This window comes from Kogia breviceps, chromosome X (assembly GCF_026419965.1).
Source record: "Kogia breviceps isolate mKogBre1 chromosome X, mKogBre1 haplotype 1, whole genome shotgun sequence".
NCBI classification, from domain to species: domain Eukaryota; kingdom Metazoa; phylum Chordata; class Mammalia; order Artiodactyla; family Physeteridae; genus Kogia; species Kogia breviceps.
The window spans coordinates 1524885-1547952 of record NC_081330.1 but is presented as its reverse complement, the minus strand read 5'-3'; the positions used below and the strand labels follow the sequence as shown (position 1 = coordinate 1547952).

Sequence of the window (23068 nt, the reverse complement as noted above, 5' to 3'; positions counted from 1 at the left end):
GAATGGGCCATCCACATGGATCAGCACAGATACATCTCCAAAGTCCAGCTGCGAGGGGCGGGAGCCATTGGCAGAAGGAAAACAACAACACGATTCCCTTTGTGTAAGATGTTAAAACTCACAACACTTGCAAAGGTCCTTCACGGTTGCCACCGACTTCAGACTAGGGGCTGCCTGTCTTCTGCCCGGGACCGGTGGACGCGGCCCTCGCAGGCCATACACATACGTACTTCTTAAAAATTGTGTGGCCTGGAGACAGATTTATTTTCTTCTGTGGAAAGGTAGGACAAATGTTCCCAGCGCTGGGACTGAAGGTGTCTGTCTTTCCCGAGGCCACCAAGGACACGTGCGCGCTGGGGTGGAGGCTGAGGAGGGACACGGCGGAGGGGAGGGGCCCAGCTGGCCCTGGGGGGACCGTCCTTCGAGTCTTAGTGTTCAGAGACCCTTCCCCCCATCACTCTCGCGACAGCCTGCCTCTCCGGGAGCTTCTAGATCCCTCCCTGGCCCCTTCTTGGGCATTTGGCCTTCCCCCTTGGGGGAGGGGGGTGTAACCCTCCGGATCTGCTGGCCCTTCAGGTTCTGGGTTGCTCACCTCCCCTGACGCCCCTGGTCTCCCTGGTCTCCCAGTTCCCTCTGGTGACTCTCACCCACCCCCAGTGCCCTTCACCCCGAGCCAAGTTTCTCACGCTCGGACCCCACCAGCCCCACTGGCCACCTCCTCCTGCGTCGTGGGCCCCTCAGTCTGTCTTCCCCTCCACCGGCACCCCTGCTCCACAGGGAGTGACGCCCCAGCAGAAAGAGCCCAGGGATCTCCTGGATCCTTCTGCGCTCGCCGCCTACACCCTGTCCACCGCCACGTCTCCTGGGTCCTGCTCCCCTCTCCACGCCTACAGCCACCCCGACCCAGGTTTCCCCCGTGCTCTCCAGCCCTGGGCCACCAGCTCGCGCTTGTTCAAATGCAAGCCTGTTTGCCGGTCCATGGCGAGCTAAGTCCAAGTTCCTCCAGACTCGCTCACCTCTGCACCCTCGAAGCCCACCTCGACCAACGTGTGCTCCACGTAGGGGAAAATGCCCTGTGGGCGTGTCACCTGCAGGCTTGGCCTCGGCCAGTCCCCATCTCCCTTCCTGCCCAACGCCTGCTGCCGTTCATGGTTCAGGGCCTCGTGGCCTGATGGTTAAGGGCAGGGACCCGCGGTTGACCCTTAGCCTTGCCACTTACTAGCTCTGTGACTCTGTGCAAGTTTCCTAACCTCGCGAGCCTCAGCTTCCCCACCCGTGAACCAGGGGAAATAACTGCACCCCCTCTGGGGTCACTGGAAGGCCTGAATGAGTTCACGTGCACAGAACGCTTAGACCAGCCCTGGTGCGCTGGAGGATGACAGTAGGAGTAGCACCGGGTGGCTCAAGGTCAGCTGAAACCTCATTCCTCTGTGATGCTCTCCGTGACACCCTGAGCGCCCCTAGACGTGACTCCCCTCCTTGGTGGCCCCCAGTGCCCTCCACAAATGGGCGGTCCTGGCAGCGGGCTGTAGGCAAGTAGTTCTGCCCCTGAGACCCGGTGCCAGTGCCAGGACCAAGTCTGGCGCTCGGTCAGGGCACTTCGTGGAAGGCTATGGAATGCCCGCCTGCCCCCACCCCCTCACGGGAGGGCACCGCCCCCTCGCACCTCCTCCGGGCAGGTGCGCGGCCGGCCCTCTGCCATGCCCACGGAGGCCGGCAGGGGGCAGCAGTGCCCTGCCCTGCGCCGTCGGGCAAAGGGGTGGGCGCGGAGGGGCTGGGCTGTCCGGGGGCCACCCAGGACAAGTCGGGCTGGGAGCGACTGCATTGTGAGGAGGGAGACTGGGGCTCGTCCGGGACGCGCTCCTGGCGCCGCCAGCTGCTCCTCGGCCCGGCCGGCGGCCCGCTCAGGTAGGCAGGAGCCGGGGCTGGCTAGGGCGCGGGGTGCAGGGGTCCGCAGGCCGACTAGCCCGAATCAGGCAAAAGCGCTTAGGCACCAGCCCCAGTCCTGCGACGACACCTCCTGATGCCTGGGGGCACGGATCCCCCCGACCCCGGCCAAGGGGTGGCCCTAGTGCTGTGGGAGGTAGGGCTGCGGCTGCTGCCCCCAGATGCGAGAGCTGGCGCCTCCGGCCACGGGGCAGAGGGCACGGGGTAGGGAAGCGGCCCGCCTGGCTCTCCGCTCCTACAGCCACCCAACTGGCCCAGCCAGGTGGCAGCGAGCCCTGGAGCCTGCCTGCTGCTACCGCACCCCGTGGAGGAAACGGGGAGCCTGACTCAAGCACACCTGTTCCCGCACCTCTGAGGGGGGCAGAGGAGCCGGCTGCCAGCTGCCACTGCCTTCCCCACCCCACATGTGAAGGGGGAGATCCAGACCCATCCTGGGATGGTATTTCCCGGGCGAGCGGGAGGGGGACAGCCTGCGAGCAGTCGCCAAGTCTGAAGCTGGGGGCTGGGTTCCCGCCCCCTCCAGAAGCATCCTCCGCTGGCACCAGACTGTACCTGGCACGACTTTGCCAGTCCCTGGGGGTGGGGTGGCGTCGGGGAGAAGGTCTCCCAGGCGGGCTGCCTTGGCCAGTCTCTCCCCTGCCCCCGGCCTGGACAAAGGCAGGCATTGAGGGTCAGGACTCGCCTCCAGCCAGGCGCCAAGGCTACCGAGGGTGAGGCCGGCTATGCAGGGGCGCAGGGCCCTGGCCCTCGCAGGGGGGCTCCGTGGCCCACTCTCCGCCCTTCACAGGGACCCCGGGGGGACACGGGGAGGAGCACGCTGGCTGGCACGGGGCGGCAGTGGGGGACTGGCTGTGTGGGTCTCATTTTTCTGGCTGAAGGAAACCCTGTCCCTTTGTCCCCAGATCCCAGGGGGAGTCTCTCTGGGGGTGGGGAGAGGCAGGGAGCCCCCTGGTCAGAACAGCCTGGATGGGGAATAGGAACACCAGATAGCGGGTCCCCGGCCTGGGCCTCTGGACAGAGGGGACATTGTTGGCGTGGAGGCAGGGCTGCCTTGGCCCGGCCACTATTGACAAAGCTGCCAGCTGTGGCGGAGCCCGGCTGCCAGGCCCTGGCCCCCCTGGCCTCCGTCCTCCCCCGGGTTGAGTGTGAATGGAGCCAAGCCTGGACTGTCTCCCTCCTACTCAGGACAACGCCCCCACAGCCGTTCTGTGCCCGTCACCACTGCCCCGGGAGACGCCTCTGCTGCTGCCCTGCGCTGCGGTAAGTGCCTGAGTCCTGCGTCCCCAGAGGCCCCGCTCTGGGGCACAGCAGGCAGGTGAGGAGCGCAGGGGAGCCTGGAGCCCGGGCTCCCCTGCGCTGCGCCTCCAGCTGTGGGCCGTCTACCCCTCACCCGCCTCAGACACTGCCGACGATACCAGGGTCCAGAGGAAATGGCCCTGTCCCCGAGCCAGGCCTGACCTTCCTGTCTGTATTCCCGAGATAAGGGCCCGGGGGCCGTCCTCGGAGCTCTCCCCGCAGCTGGCACGCCCCTGGGGACCGGAGCTGGCAGGCTGCTGAATGACAGTGGGCCCACTCCTGGCTGGCACACGCCCACACGCCCAGCTGTGCGGGACCTTGGCTCAACTCAGGACCTGGCTTCTACCCTGTCTTTGTGGCTCTGTGCCGGGGTCAGGAGGAGGGAGGCGTGAGGGGCCATCACGGCCCAGGGACTCAGGGCACGTGTCACCTGGGCACCGCAGGAGGCTGCTGGGCAGCGGCTGCTAACGGCCCTGGCCGGGAGGTGAGCTGGGAGGCGCAGCAGAACCCCGGATCGGAGCCTCCTCTGGAAGCTGGGCCCCAAGTGGGTGGGGAAGGGAACCCATGCCGGCTTCTGGCTAGGACTTCCTCTCAAGCTCTCCTCTCCCCTCCGCCCTCTCCGGCTGCCCTCTTCTCACTCCCCTCCCCTCCCCCCACATTAACCCTCCCCGACCCTGGCTGCCTGCCGGGGCTAATGGGGCACGGGACGGGCCTCCCCCAAGCCCCTGCACCCTGGGTTGTCTCTCGGTGCCCCCCAACTCCCCCATCGCCGCTCTCCCCCAGCTCAGTCTGGGGCCCTCCCGGCCCTCTGTGCTCCTCTGCCTCGGCCCTGGGCCACCGGCCCCTTGCTTTCTCTGGGGCAGGCAGCGGGCTGTCTGGCTCTCTCCTCTCTTCCGCTGGCTTCCCAGGGCAGGTTTTCTCTCCCACCCTCGCTGGCCCCCAGGCCCTGGTCTCTGGGCTCCTGTCCCCCTTCGCCTGCCCCCCCACCCCTCCGCCTCCACCTCCTCACCTCCCCCCTGCCCTGCTCCCCTTTCTGTGGTTTCTCCTCTCTCTGTCACTCAGTCCTTCTGTTGGTGTTCTTGTGGCTTTTCAGGATCTGCCCCCTTCAACAATCTAGATGCCTGTGAAGTAGAAGATGGAGGGAACTCCTGGCGCATGCGTGCGGCCCGCCCCCATCTCCTGGGGACTCTCCGTGCAGTGCCCCGTCCCTGTCTGCCTCTGACTCTTTGCGTCTCATCTCCCTGCTTCCTGCCGCTGTCTCTCCGCCTCTCCGCCCTTCTCTCCGGCCCCTTCCGTCTCTGTCTCTCCTGGATCCTCCTTTCCCTCCTGCCCCCTCGTCCTCCATTCCCACGGCCGCCCTGACTCGTGCCTTCCTGCCCGGCCTCCCCCAGGGCCCCGCGATGGCGCCCCGGCCTCCGCTGGGCTCCTGCCTGCTGCTCGTGCTGCCGCTGCTGTGCCCACCGCTCGCCCCGACGCGGGCGCACCGCTTCCCGGCGCCCAATACCACCCTCAACCGCTTGGCGCTGGCGCCAGGCCGGGGCGCGCTCTACGTGGGCGCGGTGAACCGCCTCTTCCAGCTCAGCCCCGCGCTGCGGCTCGAGTCGGTGGCCGTCACAGGCCCGGTCCTCGACAGCCCCGACTGCGTGCCCTTCCGGGAGCCGGCCGAGTGCCCGCAGGCCCGGCTCACCGACAACGCCAACCAGCTGCTGCTGGTGAGCGGCCGGGCCCGGGAGCTGGTGGCCTGCGGGCAGGTGCGGCAGGGAGTGTGCGAGAAGCGGCGCCTGGAGGACGTGGCGCAGCTGCTGTACCGGGCCGAGGACCCCGGCGACGGGCAGTTCGTGGCCGCCAACGCCGCGGGCGTGGCTACGGTGGGCCTGGTGGTGCCCGGGCCGGGCCGGGACCTCCTGCTGGTGGCCAGGGGCCTGGCGGGCAAGCTGTCGGGCGGGGTGCCACCCCTGACCGTGCGCCAGCTGGCCGGGCCGCAGCCCTTCTCCAGCGAGGGTCTGGGCCGCTTGGTGGTGGGCGACCTCTCCGACTACAACAACAGCTACGTGGCGGCCCTCGCCGACGCCCGCTCGGCCTACTTCGTCTTCCGCCGCCGCGGGGCCCGGGCCCAGGCCGAGTACCGCTCCTATGTGGCTCGGGTCTGCCTGGGGGACGCCAACCTCTACTCCTACGTGGAGGTGCCCCTCACCTGCCGGGGCCACGGCCTCATCCAGGCCGCGTCCCTCGCCCCGGGCGCCTTACTGGGGGCGTTTGCCGCCGGCCCGAGTGGGGCGCAGGCGGCCCTGTGCGCCTTTCCCCTGGCCGACCTGGACGCGACCATGGAGCGGGCCCGGCGCCTCTGCTACACCGCGGGCGGCCGGGGCCCCGGCGGCACGGAGGAAGCCACCGTGGAGTACGGCGTCACGTCGCGCTGCGTCACCCTGCCGCCCGTGAGTGCCTGGGCCTGGGCCTCACCCCTGCCCTCTCGCCTGAGGCTCTCCGCACCGCCACCCGGCAGCGGCTCCCGCCTCGCCCGCGGCCTGGTGTTACCCGGCCTGCCTAACAGCGGGCAGCCCCGCCCGCTGCCCCTCCGTGGACCTGCCGCATCTCTCTGCCCGGGGCCGGGGCTGCAGCACGTGGTCCTGGCCGAGGGCAGCTGGACGCTCTCACGGGACAGTCGCCTGTGCCCTCTGGTTTAGAGGATGTCAAGGAGGGGCCCGCTCGGTCTGACTCTCCCCGGCCAGTCTCTCCCTCTCTGTGGTGCAACGTCGGGCCCTTCTCGCCTGCTGCCTTGCCACCCTGTGCTGACCGCAGACCTGGGCCCGGGGACGGTACCTCGTGCCTCTTCCGGGAACCGACGCCCCCTCTCCACCCCTGCAGGACTCCCCCGAGTCATACCCCTGTGGCGATGAGCACACCCCGAGCCCCATTGCGGGCCGCCAGCCCCTGGAGGCGGCGCCTCTGCTGCAGCTCGGAAACTCCATCAGCGCAGTCGCGGCCCTCCAGGCAGACGGCCACACAATAGCGTTCCTGGGGGACGTGCAGGGCCAGCTGCATAAGGTAAGGGCCTGAGGACGTCGGGGCGGCCCTCAGCCAGATCCCCGGTGCCAGCCTCAGGGCTGCCAGACCGGGCCCGGCCTCAGTGGCCTGACTGGACGCGCTCCTGCCCTGGGGCGGCTTGCCGCGGTTTCCTTCCACACCTCTCGGCCCGCGACCTGCTGGCGGGTCGGAAAGCCAGGCCGCACAGTGATGATGGCTGAGGGTGCCTCCCGGGCGGCCCCCACTTCTCCAGCCGGTAACAGGAGACCCTTGCCTTTTCGTGACCCGCTTGTCTCCCCACAGCTGCCCTTCCTCCCCCTGGCACCCAAGGGCCCCACCCAGCGTGGCTCTGCCCCCCTAGCTGGGTGAGGCTGGATGCCCGTGGGCCTGCCGCACCCTCCATGGCACGGCCTGGCCGCCCTGGGCCGGCAGGAAGGGGAGACAGCTCTGTGAGCCAGGACGCTCCCTGGGAACCCCGGCCGGGACCGCGCCTGCCCGAGCGGTCAGCCTGCGGCTATCTTGAGAGCGGGCCTTGTCACCCCCCCAGGTCTTCCTCAACGGCACCCGAGGCCAGGTGTACCACTCACAGCAAGTGGGGCCCCCGGGCTCGGCCATCAGCCCCGACCTGCTGGTGGACAGCAGCGGCAGCCACCTCTACGTGCTGACTTCGCAGCAGGTGAGGGCTGTCCCAGGGGGGCGAGCACACGGGGTCCGGGGCCCTGCAGCCACCACCTCCGTCACCCGCCGCCTGTCCAGGTGGACCGCTTACCCGTGGCAGCCTGCCCCCAGTTCCCCGACTGCAGCAGCTGCCTCCAGGCCCGGGACCCCCTGTGCGGCTGGTGCGTCCTGCAGGGCAGGTGAGTAGGGGCCACTCCGGGAGCACTTCTAGGTGGGCCCGGAGGCCGGGTCGTGTCCCCGCGGTGGGACGCAGGGCCGTCGCTGAGTTCCCCCGTCCTGCCCTGCGTGTGCCCAACCGAGAATCTGGCGGGCATCCCCTTCCCCCCGCTGCCCAACCTGTCCACCTCTCCTCCCCCCGGCCCCCTCTGTGCCAGGCCTCTGCCCGCTCTCTCAGGTGTCCCCTGGCCCACTCCAGCTCCTCTCCAGCCCACGCCCCACACGGCAGCCTCAGGAACCCCTCACGGCAACGCTAAGTCAGGTGCACACGCTCACGTCCGCAGCAGCGGCGCCCCCCTCGCTCACAGGCAAGGCCAAAGCCCGCGCATCAGCCACGAAGCCCTGTGTGCTGGGCCCCTTCCTCTCGGAGCAGAGTCCCTTTCACGCCCCTGCTCGCTGCGCTCCAGCTAAGCCCCTGCCGCCAATCACCCAGGGAGCCCGAGTCCCACGCAGGGACCCAACAGGCCCCCGCCCCGCAGGTGTTCCCGCAGGGGCCAATGCGGGCGGGCAGCCCAGCCCAACCAGTGGCTATGGAGCTACGAGGACGGCCGCTGCCTGCACGTCCAGAGCCTGCTGCCGGCTCAGCGCCCCCGCCAGGAGCAGGGCCAGGTCAGACGCCTGCCGCCGCCCGCCGCCTCTGCTCCCAGCCCTCCCCGCCCTGGGTCCCTCTCCCTCGGCGAGCTGGGCTTTCCTCGCATGTGTCCCAGGTCACCTTGTCCGTGCCCCGGCTGCCCGCACTCACCGTGGACGAATACTTCCATTGTGCCTTTGGGGCCTATGACAGCTTGGCTCACGTGGAAGGGACCCACGTGACCTGTGTCACCCCTCCCCAAGACCAGCTGCCGCATAACCCTCCAGGCACAGGTGAGGGGCCCCCGGGCCGGGGGCCCAGGGCGGGAGGCCGAGGGGCAGGAGCTACGTGACCGCCCCTGCCACCACCTTTGCCCTCCCAGAGCACATCACCTTGCCCCTGGCCCTGATGTTCGAGGACGTGGTCGTGGCCACCACCAACTTCTCCTTCTACGACTGCAGCGCCGTGCAGGCCTTGGAGGCGGCTGCTCCGTGAGTGCCGGGCCCGGCTGCTGGGTAGGGGCGGTGACTCCCGACGGCGCCCCTGCTGAGCAGCCCCCCGTCCCCCAGGTGCGGTGCTTGCGTGGGCAGCCTCTGGCGGTGCCACTGGTGCCCCCAGAGCAGCCGCTGTGTGTATGGGGAACGCTGCCCGGAGGGCGAGAGGACCATCTACAGTGCCCAGCAGGTGGGTGGGCCCAGCCTGCTGGCTTCTCTTCACCTCCGTCGTGGACCCACCCTACCCCGGGCCCGCCTAGGCCCCTTGACTCCTGAAGCGCTAAGGGGGTCTCCTTCCCCCAGGCGGACATCCAGGTGCGGGGCCCAGGGGCTTGTCCCCGGGTCGAGGGCCTGGTAGGCCCCCTCCTGGTGCCTGTGGGCTGGGAGAGCCGTTTGGCCCTGCGCGTGCGGAACCTTCAGCATTTCCGGGTGAGCATTCCGGCGGGTGGGGGACAGGGACAGCCGGGGAGGCGTAGTGGTAGCGGCTGACAGTGTCCAGGATGCTGACAGAGCCCGCCCACAGGGCCTGCCTGCCTCCTACCACTGCTGGCTGGAGCTGCCCGGAGAACTGCGGAGGCTGCCGGCCTCCCTGGAGGAGGTGGCCGGGGACGCCGGCCTCATCCACTGCCAGGCCCAGCAGGTGGGCAGCTGCCCTATAGCCTCACCTGCCGCTGGACGCCTTCTGCAGCCCTTGCTTGTCCCGGGCCCTCGGGGCTCGCCCCCTTTAGCCTGTGGTCACTCACGAGGCCTGCTGGCGGATGCGGGGCCTGAGCGAGGGCACCCATATTCTGGGAGGAGCGTCCGGGGGAGGTGGGCGGGGCCAGGGGCGTTCCGAGCCGGCTCGGGCCCGACTCCGCCCCCCGCCCTCAGTTCCAGCCCTCCATGGCCCAGCGGGAGCTCGCGGTGCCCATCTACGTCACCCGGGGCGAGGGCCAGAGGCTGGACAAGGCCCGCACTCTTCATGGTGAGCCTGGCGGCGGCACGGCAGGCGGGGCAGGGCGTGCGGCGGGGGGACGCGCCTCAGCACACCACCTGACCTTCCCTAGTGACCCTGTACGACTGCGCCGTGGGCCACCCCGACTGCAGCCACTGCCAGGCAGCCAACGGGAGCCTGGGCTGCCTGTGGTGCAGCCACGGCCAGCCCACCTGTCGCTACGGGCCGCTGTGCCCGCCTGGGGCTGTGGAGCCGCTGTGTCCCACACCCAGCATCGACACGGTGAGCCCCCAGCCCTCTCCCACGGCCCAGCCTCTCACCTCATCCCCCATCCCCGCCCCCGGTCGGCCTGGCCCCGCCCTGCCCCCCGCCCCCGGTCTTAGCTTTACCAGGGTCAGAGCAGCCCTGCCCCAGGCCCCCAAGCCCTAGCAGCTGTGTCCCACTCCGGTCTGGTCGGCTGGCCAGGCACCCCCCACCGCAGAGGAGGAGCGGGTTGGGGGCATCCATCACCACCCTTCCCTGTTGCAGATTGAGCCCCTGACCGGCCCCCCTGAGGGCGGCTTGGCCCTCACCATCCTGGGCTCCAACCTGGGCCGGGACTTTGCCGACGTGCAGGACGCCGTGAGCGTGGCTGGCCGGCCCTGCAGCCCTGACCCCTCTCTGTACCGCACCTCTGCCCGGTGAGGCATCCTGGCAGCCGGGGGCAGAGGGACGGCCTCCCAGGGAGGTCCTCGGAGAGGGGCCGCCCAGACAGAAGGGAGGCTCGAGGCCAAGAAACGCGGCCCGGGTCAGATGCGCCGAAGGAAGATGAGCCCGGGGGGAAAGGAGGGAGGGGCCGGCAGCGAGAGGAGGGGAGGGGTGGGCTCTGGGCAGCGGCTGGCAGGCGGCCTGTGGCTCCCGACGGGCGAGGGCCCGGCCCGCGGGGGTCCTGAGCAGCGATCGGGCCTTCGCTCTCCAGGATTGTGTGTGTGACATCTCCTGCCCCCAACGGCACCGTGGGCCCAATCCAAGTGGCCGTTAAGAGTCGGCCACCGGGCATCTCAACCCAGCACTTCACCTACCAGGTCAGTGCCCACCCGGGGTGGTCCCCACAGAGGGGGTAGTAGAGAGAAAGGGCAGGAGGACAGTGACGCCTACGTGAGAAGTTCCTAAGGTTAGTGGGAAGTGTCGCCTCACGTCCAGGAGGGAAGCCACGCAATCCGAGTGATCGTTCTGGCCACCGAGCGGACAGGGGTCTGGGGGCGGCTGGACGCCGAGGGCGCTGCCCGCCGGCCGCGGTCCAGGAGGGAGGCAAGCAGCTGCCCACCTGGCTGCCTGCGGGCAAGCGGATGGGGGAGAGCAGGGATGCCTCCAGGCGCCAGCCTGAGCCCTCGAGACTTGCTGGGGCCAGAGAGCCCGGGGTGGGAGCAGTGGGTGCAGGGGCAGGTGCAGCGCCCCAAGGAGGGGACTGGATATTAGGGCTTAGAGCTGCGGGGAGGGGGGCCCGAGCGGTGGTGCCAGCCGCGGCGGAGGACGAGGAGATGCAGTGAGGAGAGAAGAGCACCCCCTGGTGGGGCAGGGCGGCTGGCAGGAGAGCTGCGGGGCTGCAGAAGCGGGGCACAGGGCTTCCGGAGGGAGAGGAGAAGGGTCAGCCGCGGCCCAGGAGGCAGAGCTGAGAAGTGGGCCTCCACGTGCCCCGGCTTGCCCTGTCCCCCAGGACCCCGTCCTGCTGAGCCTGAGTCCCCAGTGGGGCCCCCAGGCAGGGGGCACCCAGCTCACCATCCACGGGCAGCACCTCCAGACGGGAGGCAACATCAGTGCCTTTGTGGGCAGCCAACCCTGTCGTATGTGAGTATCTCCTCCTGGTTCCAGCTGGTCCCTGTGGGCCCCAGTGTCCCCTTGCGTACAATGGGGGCAATGAACTCGGGGCTCCCCGAGGCCCCCATGAAAGTCCCAGGTTCACGGCTGCCGTGCCCACCCCAGGGGTCTCTGCCCCTGGTGAGGGAGGCAGAGCAGGCCTCTGGCGGGGAGGCCGGGCTGAGGCTAGAACCCAAGAAGCCAGACACCTCCCCACCCTGCAGAAGGGAGCCAGTGTGTCCCGAGGCCATCGTGTGCCACACCACGCCCCAGGCCAGCCCGGGAGAAGCTGTGGTTCGAGTGGTCTTCGGCCGTGCCCAGCGCACGCTGCTCGCCAGTCCCTTCCACTACACCACCAACCCCCAGCTCGTGGCGGCGGAGCCCAGCGTCAGCTTCCGGGGGTGAGGACCTGATCCACCTGGGGCAACCCGTGCGCCCTGCCGGGAGGGCGGGGGGCCAGGACTGGACCGGGCTGCCCGCCGCCCCTGGTCCTGCTGAGTGCTATCCTGGCGCAGGGGCGGGCGGCTGATCCGAGTCAGGGGCACGGGCCTGGACGTGGTAGAGCGGCCCCTGCTGTCCGTGTGGCTGGAGGCCGCGGAGGAGACGGCGGTGGCCGTGCAGCCCCGGGACCCGACCCCCAGGAGGAGCTGTCAGGCCCCCGCCGCAGCGCCCCAGGCTTGCACCCAGCTTGAGGGGGGCTTGCTGCAGGTGAGGCCCCACCAGCAGGTGACGCTGTGCCCCGCGACGGGGTTGGGCGGCCCCCGCGTCCCTGGGAGCGAGCGGGGAGACCCAGCTCAGCCCGCCTCGTCCTGGCCCCGCAGTGCTCCACCGCCTGCTCCGTCAGCTCGTCCAGCCTCCTCCTGTGCCGGAGCCCTGCAGTGCCGGATGGAGCGAGCCCCCGGCGCGTCTTCTTCGCCCTGGACAACGTGCACGTGGACTTCGCCCAGGCCAGCGGGGGCCAGGACTTCCTGTACCAGCCCAACCCCCGCCTGGCCCCCCTCAGCCGCGCCCGCCCCTACCGCCTCAAGCCAGGCCACATCCTGGACGTGGAGGTGAGGCCTTCTGCCGGCCGCCGCTGCGCGGGGGCTGCGGGCAGCGGCTGGGTGACTCGACTGAGGCCCCGGCTCTGGCTTCCAGGGCGAGGGTCTCAACCTGGGCATCAGCAAGGAGGAGGTGCGCGTGCACATCGGCGACGGCGAGTGCCTGGTGAAGACGCTCACGCTCACCCACCTGTACTGCGAGCCGCCCCCGCGGGCCCCGCAGCCCACCAACGGCTCCCGGGCCCTGCCGCAGTTCGTGGTGAGGCCGGGCCCCGGGTGCCGGGCTGGGCGGGCGGAGCGCTGCAGGCCGGCGCTCAGAGCCCCGTGTCCCCACCCCAGGTGCAGATGGGCAACGTGCGGCTGCCACTGGGCCCCGTCCAGTACGAGGCTGAGCCCGCACTCTCCGCCTTCCCCGTGGAGGCCCAGGCGGGCCTGGGCCTGGGCGTGGCCGTGCTGATCGCCGCCGTGCTCCTCCTGACCCTCATGTACAGGTGAGGGGGGGGGGGCCGCCCTGCCACGCACGCTCCCGTGCGAACTCCCCTCTTCGCTTTTGGAGAGGGTGTCCCACGGCAGGCCTCTGCGCAAGCGGCCACCTTGGCTCGGTGGCCTCGGCCCAGGCAGGCCTGGTCCCGTGGCTGACACCTGGCCCCTGGGCTGCAGGCACAAGAGCAAGCAGGCCCTGCGGGACTACCAGAAGGTTCTGGTGCAGCTGGAGAACCTGGAGATCGGCGTGGGCGACCAGTGCCGGAAGGAGTTCACAGGTCGGGAGAGGGCGGTGGGGAGGGGGTAGAGGGCGGACCTGGGCCTGAGCTCTCACACCTGGCGGCTCCTGGCCTACAGACCTGATGACAGAGATGACGGACCTCAGCAGCGACCTGGAGGCCAGCGGGATCCCCTTCCTAGACTACCACACGTACACCGAGCGCGCCTTCTTCCCCGGGCGCGGCAGCTGCCCGCTGCAGCCGGCGCTCGAGGGGCCCGCGGGCGAGGGCCGCCGCGCGCCGGTGCGCCAGGGCCTCGTGCAGCTCTCCAAGCTGCTCAACAGCAAGCTCTTCCTCCTTACGGTGAGGGCGGCGGGCCAGGCAGCAGGCGTGGGCGCAGGCGTGGGAGGAGGCGTGGGGCGCAGGGCTTCCCGGACTGAGTGCCAGTACCCCCTCCCACCGCCTAGCTCATCCACACCCTGGAGGAGCAGCCCAGCTTCTCCCAGCGGGACCGCTGCCTCGTGGCTTCGCTGCTGTCCCTGGCGCTGCACGGCAAGCTCGAGTACCTGACCGACATCGTGAGGACGCTGCTCGGAGACCTGGCTGCCCATTACGTGCAGAAGAACCCCAAGCTCATGCTGCGCAGGTTGGCCTTGGCCTGACCGTCCCGGCAGCAGGGGCGCTGGCTCCGTCCAGCCTCGTCCTGGCGTGGGTGGGGCTGGGAAGCCCCGGGAAGCGGCGGGCTGGGTCCGGAGCCGCTGGCGGGGAAGCAGATGGGCGTCCTGAGCGGCGAGCCGGGCACGAAGGGTGGCCGGGCGGAGCCGCTCTGCCTACCCGCTACCGCCCGCCTCAGCCTGGAGATGGGGGGGGGGGCCTGCAGCGGCCCCTCTGACCCGGGGCCCGCGCCCTGCAGGACGGAGACTATGGCCGAGAAGCTGCTCACCAACTGGGTGTCCACCTGTCTCTACGCCTTCCTGCGGGTGAGGCCCCTCTCCCCCCGCGCCATTCTGGGGCTGCTGCCTCTGGCCTCGCTGATCTGCGCCCCCATATTCCGCCAAGGGGCCTCGGGCTCGAGGGCGGGGTGTCGCGTTGCCTGCCCTCCATCCTCGCTCCCCGGCCGCACTGCACCCTCTGAGCCTCACCCCGCCCGCCGGCCCCCCGGCTGACGCCAGCCCTTCCTGGCGGTCGCAGGAGGTAGCTGGTGAGCCGCTCTACGTGCTCCTGCGGGCCATCCAGTACCAGGTGGACAAGGGCCCCGTGGACGCCGTGACAGGCAAGGCGAAACGGACCCTGAACGACAGCCGCCTGCTGCGGGAGGACGTGGAATTCCGGCCCCTGACGCTGATGCTGCTGGCTGGCCCGGGGGCCGGCGGGGCTGCGGGGGGCGGCGCGGCGCAGCGCGTGCCCGCCCGCGTGCTCGACACGGACACCATCACCCAGGTCAAGGAGAAGGTGCTGGACCAGGTCTACAAGGGCACCCCCTTCTCGCAGAGGCCCTCAGTGCACGCCCTAGACCTCGGTGAGAACCTACCCCCCCTGCCCCGCCCGAGGCTCTTCTCCCCTGTGGCCGCCCGGCTCTGCCCTACGGGAACAGGCTGTGGGCTGACCGGCTTCCCTGGGTCCCCCCAAGAGTGGCGCTCAGGCCTGGCTGGCCACCTAACCCTGTCGGACGAGGACCTGACCTCGGTGACTCAGAACCGCTGGAAGAGACTCAACACCCTGCAGCACTACAAGGTACCGGGCAGGGGGGCGTCGGGGGCAGCTCCCGCCTCGGGCTCGGCCGGGGAAGGAGCCCAGCCTCTGCTCCCCTCCCCGCCAGGTCCCGGATGGAGCCACGGTGAGGCTCATTCCCCGGCTGCACAACGGAGGCGCCGTCTCCCAGAGCCCGGCCCCGAGGCGCCCGTCAGGGGAGAGTGAGTCCCGTGGCCCGGCCGCGCCAACCTGCCCCCGAGTTCGAGGCGGGCAGGCTGGCGTCCCGGTCACGCCGTCCGCCGTGTCCGGGTCTCCCCAGACCTCGCCAGCGGGGAAAGCCACAACTCCAGGCTGAGCCAAGGGCCCGGGGCGGACGAGGGCGGCAGCGCGTCCGGGCCGGGGAGCTCCGGGGCCGCGGGGCGCTGGGCCGAGCGAGCCCCTGGGCCGCCACCCTGTCCTCCACATCTCTCTTACCCTGCGGCCCTCGGCGCCCCCCACCCTGCCCCACGTCACCAGGGAAGCAGGCTGGGCCTCCCCGGCCAGCGGCACGACGGTGCAAAGGACCGAGGCCCGGCTTCTGTGCCCTCAGATGCCCCCATGCTGGAGGACAGCGAGGAGGGTGGGGTCCGCCTCTGGCACCTGGTGAAAGTCACCGACGAGCCAGAAGCGGCCAAGGCCCGGCGCAGCAGCCTGAGGGAGCGTGAACGGGAGCGGGCGCGGGCCAAGGCCATTCCGGAGATCTACCTCACCCGCCTGCTGTCCATGAAGGTAGGTGGGCCGGGGGCTGGGCCCCGGGAGGCTCAGCAAGGGCACCGCAGCGAGCTGCCCCCGTGCCGCCCGCGCCCTGCCTTCCAGGGCACACTGCAGAAGTTCGTGGACGACGCCTTCCGGGCCATCCTCAGCGTGGACCGGCCTGTGCCCGTCGCCGTCAAGTACCTGTTTGGCTTCCTGGACGAGCTGGCTGAGAAGCACGGCATCGAGGACCTGGAGACCTTACACATCTGGAAGACGAACAGGTGCCTCGCGTGCTGCGCCGGTGCAGAGAGGACACCGCCGGGGCAGGGGCAGCAGGGCGGGGGGCCAGGCTGAGGACGGGAGCTGCGGCAGCCCGCTCACGCCGCGGCCGGCCCGTGTCCCCAGCCTACTCTTGCGGTTCTGGGTGAACACCCTGAAGAACCCGCAGCTCATCTTTGACGTGCGGGTGTCGGACAACGTGGACGCCGTCCTCGCCGTCATCGCCCAGACCTTCATGGACTCCTGCACCGTGTCGGAGCATAAAGTGGGCCGGGTGAGGGCCGAGGAAGAAAGGCTGGCAGGGGAGGCACGGGGGCTCAGAGCAGAGCCCTGGGGGGGGGCGCTGGGGGGCACGAGTGGCGCAGTCACAGCCCCTGCTCACGCCCACCCCTGCCCGCAACAGGATTCCCCCGTGAACAAACTGCTCTACGCCCGGGAGATCCCCCGCTACAAGCAGATGGTGGAGAGGTAGGTGTCGGGGCGTCACGGATGAGGGAATGGGTGCTGCGGCCCCTAACTCTGTCCCCTCCTCCAGATACTACTCGGACATTCGCCAGAGCTCTCCGGCGAGCTACCAGGAGATGAACTCGGCTCTGGCCGAGCTCTCGGGGGTGAGGCCCGACCCAGAGGGTGCACCCTTCCACACCTGGGGTGGGGGGCGCGCAGAGGAGAAGGGGGAGGCTTGGCTCGAGGCCCGGGCTGGGCCCTCACCCGCCGCATGCTGCCCCCAGAATTACACCTCCGCCCCCCACTGCCTGGAAGCTCTGCAAGAACTCTACACCCACATCCACAGGTATTACGACCAGGTGAGGCCCGGGGCGCTCTGGGGGGAGGGGCAGGCCTCCGGGGGGCCAGGAGCCCGGAGCCCAGAGGGAGGCCCCAGGAGTCTCCCTGGGGGTGGGAGGAAGTACCCAGGCCCGATGTGGGCCCAGGCTGCTACTGAGACGGAGCCAGGGCAGGGCGGCCGGTGGGCCGAGGGCCAGGGCCTCAGGCGGGGCGGCCTCCTCTGCCCCGGTAGATCATCAGTGCCCTGGAGGGGGACCCCGTGGGGCAGAAGAGCCAACTGGCCTGCCGCCTGCAGCAGATTGCCGCCCTGGTGGAGAACAAGGTGACTGACCTGTGAGGTCGGCGGCAGCAGGATCTGCCATCTCAGCGGGCGGCGGGTGTTCTCCCCGCGACCCAGGAGCCCTGGGTGGAGCCAGCGACGCGGGAGTGGCCGGCAGAGAGCGGGAGGGGCTCCCTGCTGCCTCCCCCCGCCCACCCCCCTGCCCCCTCCGCTTCCCTCCTTCCCCGCCTGGTCTTCTAACTTACAGCCCTCCCCTCCCCCTGCCCCTCCCCCACTGTATTTCTGTGCTTGCTGGAGCATCACATCTGGGAATAAAATAGAAACGTCTTTTGAAAAGAAGCCCAAAGCCCAGCCCCACCTTCCCCTGCGAGTCTTTTCAGTGCCCGGCACAGCCCTCCCCTCGGCCCACGGCTGCGACTTGTGCTACCCGAGCAAAAGAGGACTCCGGAGGCCTTGCTCTCCTCCCTCCCCTGACCCCTGCGGGAAAGGTGCCCCTGGCCTCCCGCCCCCGTCTATGCCCACCCCATCCTCCCGGCCCTTTCCTTGGCACAGGGACGTAGAACCAAGCGTCCCCAATCGCTGCCAGGCCGCTCTGCTTCCTTCTGACACTCCCCAGCTGACCTCCTGGCTCCCCTCTTCGCCCCCCATTCCCTCCTGGGAGCAGCCAGTGTTCTTTCTAAAGAGCCAAAAAGTGCCCACCGGTCGCTGCCGGAACCCCACAGTAGTGCCCACAGGCTCGGGGGGCTCCTTGGCCGCCCAAGGCCTCCCCTGGTCTCCCCCACCCACGCCAGCCACGGAGGTCTCCAGCCCGTCCTGCTGCCTCCCTGGAGGCTTCCCCGCCCACCCCCTTTCTGGGGACCTGATTCTTCCTGGTCCCTTGGGTGGGGTCCCAAGGCCCCAAGCTCCAAGGGCTCTCTGCCTGACCCGGACTTGTCTGCCACTAGCCCACCAGAGCTGTGGGCTGACTTGCTTCCCACTCGAGGACCCCTGAGCGCGGGGCCGGGAAGGACAGCTCCCTACGCCTCCTACGTGGACACGTGCACGTGCTGGAGCCAGTGAGCAAGGCAGGGCTGGGCCGCAGGGAGCCGGGAGAGACCGGCAGCACTACAGTCCCAGGCGGGCAGTCTCCAGGCTGTCACTCAGGCCTGGCACCTCTGGTGGGAAGAGCTGCCCGCAGCTCACGCCCCTGACCTTTGCCTGGCCAGGGCCCCCAGCGACGCTACACTGAGGGACACGAGGGCTCCGGCGTGTCTTGGGGATCAAGGACCCATCGGAAAAGCGGGAACCCAGCTGAGAGGGGGCAGGAAGCCAGAGAATGTTCCCAGAATGTCGCAGGCACCCTAGGGCACACGAGAAGGGGTGAAAGCCCGGCCTGCCGTGCCCACGGTGCCCTTGTGTGGCTGTCCCCCCTCAGCGGGCTCTGGAGTACAGGGATTCAGTCTGAGGACCAGGCCACCGCCACGTGCCCACTCAACGCTTAGCCTGGGGCCCGGGCCATCACGTCCCAGCGTGGCTGTCCCCCTTGGCCCTGGGGTGCGAGGGAGCTCGCTGTGGAGGCTGTGTCACACCGTATCCCTGGAGTGGTGCCCTCTGCCAGCCCTGGGGGGGGCGGGGGGGCTCGTGCTGGGGGCCGGTCCCTGCAAGGCCGCCGTCGCCGCCCCCTCCCCGCTGCATACCTTGCCCACAGCCGAGCAGCTGGGAGGCTATTTATAAAGGCGGGTGAGATCAGCGGCCGAGGCTATAAATGCGCAGGCCGGGGCCGGGCCCCACACGAGCGGCCGCCCGGGGCGCCGGAGCCGCGGGCAGCGCTGCGGGCATGAGCGCCAGCACGGCGGGCGGCGGCGGCGCGGACGGCGGCGGCAGCAGCAGGTAGGGCTCGGCCTGGGCGCCCGGGGCCCCTGGCGCCTCGCGCGCTCACCGCCCGCCCACCGCGCCCACAGCTCACAGGCCTCCTGTGGGCCCGAGTCCTCCGGCTCCGAACCGGCCCCCGCCGTGCCGGCGCCCCGGGTGCTGCAGGGGCTGCTGGGCTCCGACGACGAGGAGCAGGAGGATCCCAAGGACTACTGCAAGGGTGAGGCCTGCCTCAGCGCCCCCCGCCCGGAGCGGGGCCAGAGCCGGCCCACGTGGGCCAGGGGGCCGGCGGGCTGGGCTGTCCCGGGGCACGGGGGAAGGCAACACCCGCACCGCGCCCTACGGGCTCCCTCCCCCAGGTGGCTACTACCCCGTGAAGATCGGGGACCTGTTCAATGGGCGGTACCACGTGGTGCGCAAGCTGGGCTGGGGCCACTTCTCCACCGTCTGGCTCTGCTGGGACATCCAGTGAGTGACCCCTCCACCCCCCGAGGCCCAACGCCCGCTGGGGTCCTGCCCTCGGGCACCGCTGAGGCCACGGTGATGGCCCCGCGGGTCTGGCCGGTGCCGGCAGGCAGCCGACGACGCGGCTCTCGGGGTTGCAGGCGCAAGCGCTTCGTGGCCCTCAAAGTGGTGAAGAGCGCAGGGCATTACACGGAGACAGCTGTGGATGAGATCAAGCTCCTGAAATGTGTGAGGCGCCTCCCCTACCCACTCCCAGCGCCCCAGGAGCCGCCCAGGGCCTGGCAATGTGGGTGCAAGGCCTGCCGGGGCTCCGTGGGGGGGGGGAGGGGCGGGGGCGGGGCGGGGCTCCCGGAGGGGCAGGCTCCGGCTGGCTCCGCGGAGTGAGAGGACCCGGGGAGCGGGGGAGAGTGGGCCGGCAGCCTTTCTTCCACCCGGGCCCAGCTGGAGAGGGAGGGGGGGCCCCCACCCCGGAGGGGCCACCGGGGAGCAGCTGCCGAGCGGCAGGTTGGAGTCGTCTGTGGCCCCTTGGCTTTTGCTGCAGGTCCGAGACAGTGACCCCAGTGACCCCAAAAGAGAAACCATTGTCCAGCTCATCGACGACTTCAGGATCTCAGGGGTTAATGGAGTCCGTATCCTTTGTAGTACGGCTGAGCGAGCAGTGTGGCAGTGCAGGGGCCAGCTGGCTCACGCCTTCCCAGCTCCTGGGGCCTCAGTTTGCTGATCTGCCCGATGGGGATTTACCCCTTCCAGTGACACTGCGAAGTAGCCCCACCACCACTTTGGGGATGTGTCTCTGTGGGGGGGGCGGGGAGCGGGTGACCAGGTTGACACTGGCTATCCACGGGCGTTGCTGGATTACCCCCAAGTGGGAGGGCCCACCTCTGTGGCAGTGCCTTCCCTTTCGGGGGGCTGTCCGTAGGCTCTTTGGGAGACTCGGGCGCAGGACTGGGGATGGGCTGAGAAAGCTGTCTACTCCTCCAGTGCCCTCTCCCTAGGGTGACCACAGAAGGTACTGTCCCAACTGGCACACCGAAGAGCGACAGGGACACTATGACACCGGGATGGTAGCAATACCGGGACCTCCCAGGCCCAGCTCTGCGCCGCCTGAGGCTCGTTGCTCCCCCGCCCCAGCTGAGGGTGGGCAGTGCCCGGGCCCCAGCTGACTGCCCACTGACTGACTGCCCTTCACTCCCGGCTCAAGACGTGTGCATGGTATTGGAGGTCCTAGGCCACCAGCTCCTCAAGTGGATCATCAAGTCCAACTACCAGGGCCTGCCCGTGCCCTGCGTGAAGAGCATCGTGCGGCAGGTGAGCAGCGCGCGTCCGGCACGAGGAGCACCGCGAGGCGGCCGGGGCAGGGCTGGCAGGGCTCAGGAGTGCTCTCCCCAGGTGCTGCACGGCCTGGATTACCTCCACACCAAGTGCAAGATCATCCACACGGACATCAAGCCCGAAAACATCCTGCTGTGCGTGGGTGACGCCTACATCAGGCGCCTGGCCGCTGAGGCCACCGAGTGGCAGCAGTCCGGGGCCCCGCCCCCATCCCGCTCCACAGGTACCAAGAGCCTGCGCGGGGCGGGGCGGGGCCCGTGGGCCTCAGCCCCTGCCTGAGTCTCGGTTCCTTTCTGTCACTCCACGCTCTGCCTGCCCCACCCCCCAGTCAGCACTGCCCCCCAGGAGGTCTTGGTAAGTGGGGGCACCCCTCTTCCCGGGCCTCACCTTCCTCAGCCTCTCTGGTTCCACCCCTTCCCTGCCTCTCCACCCTCCCCAGCACTCCTGCGGTGGCGCTTCCAAGAGGCTGGGTGGCCTGGACGCGTTTGATATGCAGAGTGGGCCACTTGCCCCAAACTGCCCTGGGTGGCTGCTGGGCTCGCCCCACCTCAGCGGAAGGACACGGCGTCCGAGGCTGGGAGGGGCCGGAGCTGCCCCTAGGGGAGGCTGGCACCCACAGGCAGGCCTGCTGGCTCCTCCCCAGCCTCAGGCTCTGGGGAGTGGCGGGCAGGAGGGGAGACGGGAGGTGGGTGAGGGGACGGTGCCACGTCTGGTGTCCCTGGAGCACCCGGGCCCACAGGCCGCGGGCAGAGGCTCGGGCTGCTCAGGGGATGGGTGACGGGCACCCCGGAGTGACCCCAGCTCTAACGGCAGACGGGTAAGCTGTCCAAAAACAAGAGGAAGAAGATGAGGCGCAAACGGAAACAGCAGAAGCGGCTGCTGGAGGAGCGGCTTCGGGACCTGCAGAGGCTGGAGGCCATGGAGGCGGCGGCCCAGGCCGAGGGTGAGGGACCAGGGGGGCGCAGGGCCGCCTGGCACGTGCCGCAGCGGCATCTGCTCACACACCACCTCCGCCCGTCTCCCCAGACTCTGGCTCAAGACTAGAGGGGGGCAGCGGCTCCACCTCCTCTTCTGGCTGCCACCCTGGGGGGGCCGCGGCCGGCCCCTCCCCGGCCTCCTCCTCCCCTGCCCCTGGGGGCAGCCGCAGCCTCAGCCCCAGCTCCCAGACCTCAGGCTTCTCGGGCTCCCTCCTCTCCCCCGCCTCGTGCTCCATCCTCTCAGGCTCGTCCAACCAACGAGAGACCGGGGGCCTCCTGTCACCCAGCAGTAAGTCAGGCAGCGGCAGGCAGCAGGCGGGCGGGGCCGGGCAGGGCAGTTCTGGGCCAGCTCAGTCTCTCTCCCTTCTCTTGCTTCCCCAGCACCATTTGGTGCCTCCAACCTCCTGGTGAACCCCCTAGAGCCCCAAAATGCAGACAAGATCAAGATCAAGATCGCAGACCTGGGCAACGCCTGCTGGGTGGTATGAGCGGGCACCCTGCTATGAAGGAGGCGGCACAGGCCTGTCCCCAGGGCTCACCGAGCGACCCGCTCGACCAGACCCCTCCCCTCCCTGTGTCTGCATCGGGCCGCAGTCCCAGAGCCGAGCCGAAACCAGCACCGAAACCAGCACCGGCCCCGCCTGGCCAGCAGAGCTGGGCCCACGGCAGGGGGTGGGGGGCCGCAGGGAAGCAGCCAGCCTCAGCCTCAGGTCGTGTGGCCGGACCCTCGGGGCACCTGGGGACGCTGAGGCTCAGTGAGCCCCACTGTGCTCCTGGGGTGAACGGCCCCGAGGAGGTGGGAGGCGACGGGGGCCGGTGAGGGGAGGCCAGCCATGGCCCCAGCTCCTCCCCAGGGCTCTCCTTGCCTGCAGCACAAGCACTTCACCGAGGACATCCAGACGCGGCAGTACCGGGCCGTGGAGGTGCTGATCGGCGCCGAGTACGGGCCCCCGGCCGACATCTGGAGCACGGCATGCATGGTACAGCCGTTCGGGCCACCCCCACCCAGGGCTGGCCCACCGGCCACACCCTCACCCTCTCCCCCCTCCCCGCTTCCAGGCCTTCGAGTTGGCCACTGGCGACTACCTGTTCGAGCCACACTCCGGAGAGGACTACAGTCGTGACGAGGGTAGGGGGAGGCAGGCCCTGGGCTCGGCCTCGGGTCTCGCGGCCGCCCGGCTCCCTCCCAGCCACCTGTCTATTCACAGACCACATTGCCCACATCGTGGAGCTGCTGGGAGACATCCCCCCGGCCTTTGCCCTGTCGGGCCGCTATTCCCGGGAGTTCTTCAACCGGAGAGGTGGGGCCCGAGCGGGCTCAGGCCACCTGGACGTAGGGGGCGGGGCGGGGACGGGGGGCTGTGGAAGAGGGGAGCAAGGGGTCCCAGATCAGAGTCCTCCCTGGTGGAGCCTGACCCGAGGCCACCGGCCTGCCCCCAGGAGAGCTGCGGCACATCCACAACCTCAAGCACTGGGGCCTGTACGAGGTGCTCATGGAGAAATACGAGTGGTCCCTGGAGCAGGCCGCGCAGTTCAGCGCCTTCCTGCTGCCCATGATGGAGTACATCCCCGAGAAGCGGGCCAGCGCGGCCGACTGCCTCCAGCACCCTTGGCTCGATCCCTAGGCCCGGCTGCTGCTTCGGGCAGCCTGGGGCGATCCTGGCTGCGCCCCACCCCCAGCCCTCAGTGCCTTCCGGGAAAGCAGGACGGCTCCGCCCCACCGCGGGGGGGGGGGGGGGGGGGGGGGCACCCACCCTGCTGAGTTCGAGCTTTCTCACACGCCCTCCCTCGGCAGGGCAGACAGATACCAGGGCCAGGCCCGCCTTTCAGAATTCGCTCTGCCCCCAACCCTCGCAGAGGGCCCTCTGAATGGAAAGCGTGCTGCCCGTTTTCTTAATAAAGTGTGACGACTGAAACACCAGCGTCCTGGAGTG

General features: G+C 69.8%; 2 protein-coding genes across 2 annotated transcripts; both read left to right on the top strand.

Moving 5' to 3' along the window:
- Positions 1–4555: 4555 nt before the first annotated feature.
- Positions 4556–18229, top strand: PLXNB3 (plexin B3). Its single transcript, XM_067022912.1, has 34 exons — positions 4556–5678; positions 6109–6288; positions 6815–6943; positions 7024–7124; positions 7641–7770; positions 7869–8025; positions 8115–8223; positions 8302–8416; positions 8530–8655; positions 8750–8866; positions 9097–9190; positions 9273–9442; positions 9689–9840; positions 10119–10224; positions 10857–10987; positions 11221–11397; positions 11512–11704; positions 11818–12048; positions 12134–12295; positions 12376–12527; positions 12697–12797; positions 12877–13100; positions 13205–13383; positions 13651–13717; positions 13929–14256; positions 14368–14471; positions 14557–14650; positions 15019–15197; positions 15285–15445; positions 15570–15717; positions 15847–15911; positions 15979–16054; positions 16175–16249; positions 16462–18229. Exons 1-34 carry the CDS (start codon positions 4644–4646, stop codon positions 16564–16566), a joined length of 5673 nt encoding a protein of 1890 aa, XP_066879013.1. The 5' UTR covers positions 4556–4643; the 3' UTR covers positions 16567–18229.
- A 56-nt stretch (positions 18230–18285) lies between these two features.
- SRPK3 (SRSF protein kinase 3) lies at positions 18286–23050 on the top strand. The gene is made up of 15 exons (XM_067022919.1): positions 18286–18378; positions 18450–18580; positions 18720–18828; positions 18966–19053; positions 19367–19454; positions 20027–20133; positions 20215–20380; positions 20486–20511; positions 20971–21100; positions 21184–21423; positions 21516–21616; positions 22007–22114; positions 22194–22263; positions 22343–22435; positions 22575–23050. The coding sequence occupies exons 1-15, from the start codon at positions 18326–18328 to the stop codon at positions 22757–22759; spliced, it is 1695 nt and encodes a 564-aa protein (XP_066879020.1). The 5' UTR covers positions 18286–18325; the 3' UTR covers positions 22760–23050.
- Positions 23051–23068: the final 18 nt, after the last annotated feature.